Source organism: Rhagoletis pomonella, unplaced genomic scaffold, assembly GCF_013731165.1.
Source record: "Rhagoletis pomonella isolate Grant_MI unplaced genomic scaffold, Rhpom_1.0 Rhpom_scaffold_03370, whole genome shotgun sequence".
Classification (NCBI taxonomy): Eukaryota; Metazoa; Arthropoda; class Insecta; order Diptera; family Tephritidae; genus Rhagoletis; species Rhagoletis pomonella.
The window spans coordinates 1-5,888 of NW_023461922.1; the positions used below are offsets into that span (position 1 = coordinate 1).

Genomic DNA, 5,888 nt, shown 5'->3' on the forward strand with positions numbered 1-5,888 from the left:
GTACCACCCTAAAGCCAGTAAACTAAAGCTCACCAAAAAGCATTAAACCTTTGTATGGATGTATTTTGATTATTCCAGTAGAACTATTAAAAAAAAGGGGTCACCGAAAAATATCAAAAGGGCGGGGCACCTAGGTTCGGCCAAAATATAATTTTTTTTTTTGAAATTGGCTTGCAAAATTACTTTATACTCATGGGTGTACGGCGAACTTTTTTTGTTGGCTTGTAAGGTGGTAGGCTCTAATGCACATACATATTTATTACGAGTATATTCACTACTTACTACCTACTTATTGACATTTAAAAATGGTTTTCTCTTTTTTCAGGCCATGTGCGTCTATCGTGTACGTATGACACAAACTCTTAACATTGAATCTCAAAATCATGATGATATTATTTACAACTTCCTAATTGGTGGCGATGGCAATGTGTATGAAGGACGTGGTTGGGATGTAGTCGGTGCACATTTGCGTGGCTTCAATTCGGACAGTATTAGTTTCGCCTATATTGGTACATTCAAAAAACAAAAGCCATCAGAAAAACAAATGGATGTCACAAAATTATTATTAGAGGAGGGTGTACGATTAGGTAAACTCTCGCCGGATTATAAAATATATGGAGCATATATGTTGGATCCTACATCGACAGATGCAAGAGCAGATGAGTTGTACAACAGCTTCAAAGGTTGGCCACATTGGTCTGAGTATCTATTTTCTGCAAACGCAAAATGAAATGTGTCATATATTTTAAAAGTATAAAAGAAATATATTTTCTTACATATTATGCAGAGTGAAACGTTGCTAAGCCCATTTTTTCTACAAAATTGAATGTGTATATTACATAAAAATTAATAGTTTCTTAAAAGATCCAATTACCTGTTTTATTTCAAACTTTTTCAGTTCAGTGATGTGCAAACCTTCTAAGTAGAAAATAGTCACAAATGATGTTATAAGTCCCTGATATTACACAAGGTCTTCTACAACTTTGGGAAATTTTATTCCTTTGAAGTGTTCTAGCTTGAAATATGCAGTTAAAATTTTTGCAAATATGTATGTACTTGAAGAAACTGAATTTTAAATGCTTGTATTCCCTCCTGTACTATTTTAAAAACTGGACTAAGCAACTCTTCGTTTTAAGCTAGCGATATAGTACGTTTTTATACATACATACTGTACATATGTTCATTTTCTATTATTATTAGGAAATAAAAATTTTTAATAAAAGTGTAATAATTGTAGAAAAATATTCATTTTAAGTATATTTAAATAGTTGCAGTACAATTACATACATGCATTTTTATACATATGTATGTACATACGTATCTACTACACAAAATATGCCGGCGACCTTAGTCGAATAAGTAGTAGTGCTAGAACATATTGGAGAAATTACAGTCTATATATTTAACTGTCGACCTCGTTGTCGAGTTGACATAAAAAGGGACACCTCGACACCACAGGGTACTAAACGTAGTCACAAATGTTTGAAACAATGCAAAAACAATGTTCCAAAATTGTCGCTTTCGAATAGTTTTATAATGATTGAACAACTTCTTCTTCTTATTTGACACCAAACCATTTCTCGGTTTTGACCCAAACTAAAAACCTTAGTGAGTTGCACTCTCCTTCGCAAAATTACGCCGGTTGTACATCCCGATTGCAGACCGCTTCCTTTGCACTTCGTGTCTCAAATTTATTTCTGGGCGCCCATGCTTTCCACACATGGATGCCGAGCGGACAAATATTTTCAATAGAGCAAAATTATTCATGCGTAAGACACCGTCTATAAGTACTTTTACGCTCTTAACTACATATTACCATGCCACTTTAAAGCTCATACAACTCGTCAAACCAACTTCAAAGGAACCCGTCGCTGGCATTAACGAGCCATAGATCTTGCAAGTAATAATTGCCTTCTTTTCTAATATGGAAGACGCTGCGCAACTGCTACTGTATTGAGGCCAACGGTATCATTATTACCTGCACTCATTAGCTGAACTGTCGAAGGACGAACATCTCATATCGGAAGGCGCAGAGAAGTCCTTACAAATTTAGACGGAGCTTACAGTTGTGCTCAACGTCATTCAACATAGCCGCATCAGTTTAGCGGAAATTGCACGGCGTCGTAGAGATACCTTCTCTGCTTGCGCGTCTAAAGTCGACGACAATGTGCTGAATACCCATTCTTCTACTGCCTTATTGGCGCTGTAATCGATCAGTCGATTCGTATCGAGTTCTTTTGGTGTGCCAGCTGCCGCCAATTGGATATGCCCAGTGAATCTCAGTTGTCGTTCTTTCTTTGTTACCTGCATCGCGATCCGCGTTGTATATTTTCAAAACTTATTTAAAAACTTTTCCAGAAATAGAATAACTGTGAAAATCTGGTCTTGTTGGATTTGCCAAGCCTAAATCTATATTGATTAGGTCCAATCAGTTGGTTCATGAAGGGCTTCAGCCTTTCCAACAGAATCGGCGAATAGGCCTTGTATGTCCTATTAAAAGGCGCATCTACTTCTCGTAGATTGGTCATTCTAACATTCGTTTCAAACGCCTGCTTTACCGAAACCAACAGATCTACAGAAATTGTACCAGTAGATGCAGAATCAGCGCAAGAAAATCTTCAAATGCGGCCGTTTTAATTTTCAGGGAAGGCGAAGATACAATTTTGTCGGACTGTGTTATTAAAAACAAAAAAACTCTTGTAAAATTTATTTTTTTTCTGGCCAAATTAAAATTGCGGTTATGACTTGAAATCACCCAATGTCGCAACAATTCTGAGCAAGAACAGTTTACATGAGATAAACTTAACTCAGTGGGCAGTACACAGGCTTGTTACGCCGAAGTGTCGCGGCTCAAATTCCCTTGGCCTCGATGAAAAAATCTGATGAGGAGTTTTGGTGATCTCCGGGATTACAGCTATAACTTCTACCTTTGCATATTTTTATTTTATTTTTTTTTCGACTACCTCGATAGGCATTAGCAAACTTTCGAGTGTATTTCTGCCATAAGAACATCTTATCGTAGAAAAGCATCTGCCGTACGGAGGCGGTTTAAAACTTTAGGCCATGGACAATATAGAAAAACGCAACACCTAACCGGAATGTGATCGCGAAATATTTTGTTCTTGAAACAATAAAATTTTTTAAATTCTATTGAACTTGAACTAGCGTAATTATATGCGGTAGTTTTGTGGCGCATTTGATCAAAAGTTCGGACGAAAGGATCAACTCCAGATGTGGTGTTTTATTTTAAAACAAAGTTCAGAATTTTTCTAATACATTTCTATTGCTTTTTTGAGTACAACATAGCAAAATTCTTGATAGTCGATGGAAAGTTCTTGTGAAAGCTTTCTCAAATCAAAAAGAAGGTTTTCAGGTAGATCTCTCAGGCGTAAAAAAAATTTTTCACAAACAATTTCGCAATTTTCTGACAAATTGTTTGTCGCTCAAATCGGCGTCAAAATATATACTGTTGAAAGAGGGAAATTTTCAAAAGAAAGGGGAGCATTAATATCCGTACTTTAAATTTCGCAAACAAGAGATTACATACATATGTATCGTACATCTTAATTGAAAATGTAAATGTATACACTCCCATGCACTTGAATAGGGACAGTAGTGCCTTTTCGCTTTTTTCTGGGATATCTTTCTACAATTTATTTTCCACTATTTTTTCATTGAAACACATTCATTCTCTAACAAAAACCATCGGAACAAAAGTGTCAAACTTTGTTAAAAATTAAAAAAAATATATAAAGTTCAACAATTTTATAATGAGCTCGAGGCCATTTTTTAAATGAAATTGTGGAAAAGCAACAATAATTAAAAAATGACCTCCAGCTCATTATAAAATTGTTGAATATAATTGTTATAAGGCCAAAAAATAACAAAAACAAATAACTTAAGGACGAGCACACCTAAAAGTTAAGCATTCTAAAAATAGAATTATTAGCACAAACCAACAAAACCAACAACCACATGATCAAGTGAATTGCAGCGGAATAGCTGCGCTTGATTGTGTTGGCATAACAAAAATGAAAATAGTGGAAATAAGCAAAAGATAATTTACAAGGCGTACTTAGCACGGTGCATAGGCAACTGGCTGAGTCGGTTCGAATCCTACTGAAAGAAGTCTGATGAGGAAATGTGGTGATTTCCGAAATAGCTATCACTTCTACCATTTTTTCAAATTATTGTTGCTTTTCCACAATAAATTTTCATTTAAAAAATGGCCTCGAGCTCATTATAAAATTGTTGAATATAATTGTTATAAGGCCAAAAAATAACAAAAACAAATATATAAAATTTTCATAAAAATTTCAAAAAATTTTCTCAAAATTTATTTTTCATCAGTCTCGCTTTTTTTAATTAACAAACTTGAAGGGCGTCAGTAACAAATTTGTTAAAAGTCTTGTGTAATTCGTAGCTGCTTCAAACTTGCAAACTGGAGGATAACACAGAAAAAAATTATAACTCTTTGAAAAAAGTTAGAAGATTTTATGATTTTTCCTTAACCACAGAGGTTAAAACTTAAGATTATATGGTTCTTGTTAGAGAATGAACTGTATTTTAATTAAAAAAAATGCAAATTAAGAGCCCTTTGCAGCTCTCAGAGAAATATTTTTCGATCAACATTTCTTAAAGCAGTTTGCACCTCTCAAAAATGCAACAGAAATATTAAAAGATATTTCTTATGATTTTTCTTTAGAACTGTCCCTATTCAAGTGCATGGGAGTCTATGTATATGTAGGTACTGCCAACAATTTTTCGCATAGATATTCATGTAAGTAACTAACATATGATACATTTTTTTCTATTGTGACATACGTAACAAAATTTTTTTATTATGTCGTTTTTACAAAATTCTGAGCTAAGAAACGTTATGCAAAAACTATACCGGGAAATGCATAAATTTTATAAGAAAAACTTTATTTTTTATCTAGTCAAAAAATCTTGAACATACAAATTTTTAAGAATATTACACAAAATTATTGTTTGGTATTTAACAGTGTGTTGAAAAATTAACATACATATTTTTATGCTACATATTAATTTAAGGCTGGCGGCAGAGTTATTGCGGATAGGCGATGCGAGGAGCGAAGCGATATTTGTCAATGCGGTAAGCTAAGTGTCTTCAACAGCTTGATGAAAATATTCTATATCAGGGATTGCCGCAACAGGGATGCGTTTTAAAGACACGCTTTTATGAGTGATTAATAAAAAAAGAAAGTTCGATCTACACAAAACCCATGTGTGTAGTACATACAAAAACTCATGCAGCGATTTTTAACTTTTTATGACACTATGACTACTATGACTACTCTGACCTCAGCCTAATAGTGTATATTGTGTGTTTTTACGAGAAGTAAGGTGCACAAATGTGAATAAATTTTTTATTATATATAATTATATCTGCAGCTATTATAAATAAATGTCATTTGTTATTGACGTATAAAAAGCAACAAAAATTGTACACAAACAAACATAAAAATCAATATCTTATATAAAGCTATAATATACATACTATGTATAGGCAATAAATTTTCTAGAAAAGTGCAATTTTAGTTCAGAGATATTGCAGACAAATTAGAAAATATTCGACCTGTTAAATACTTTCATTACCATTCAAAAAACTTTTTCAAAGTTTATACTTTATTATAATAAAAATAAAAACGTGAATAAATCTATTGTCATGCAAATATGTTACTAAAAATTTTGAATAAGCATGTAAAATTTTATAAAATAAATGTTTTTTAACAAACTAAAACTTTTCTTAGCTTATTGATTCAGACATCTGCATCAAACTTTTCAAAAACTCTGTCACCATGTTCAAAATTATTAAATTTCTAAATAAATTTTTGGCAGCCTTTAAATTTACATTGATGGCAATA

General features: G+C 33.0%; 1 protein-coding gene across 1 annotated transcript; it reads left to right on the forward strand.

The window, feature by feature from the left end:
* Nucleotides 1–325: 325 nt before the first annotated feature.
* LOC118754095 (peptidoglycan-recognition protein LC-like) lies at nucleotides 326–1,195 on the forward strand (the record flags this gene model as incomplete). The annotated part of the gene is given in 1 exon segment (XM_036488956.1): nucleotides 326–1,195. A coding segment is annotated over 1 exon segment (405 nt), but the record flags the coding sequence as incomplete, so codon positions are not given.
* Nucleotides 1,196–5,888: the final 4,693 nt, after the last annotated feature.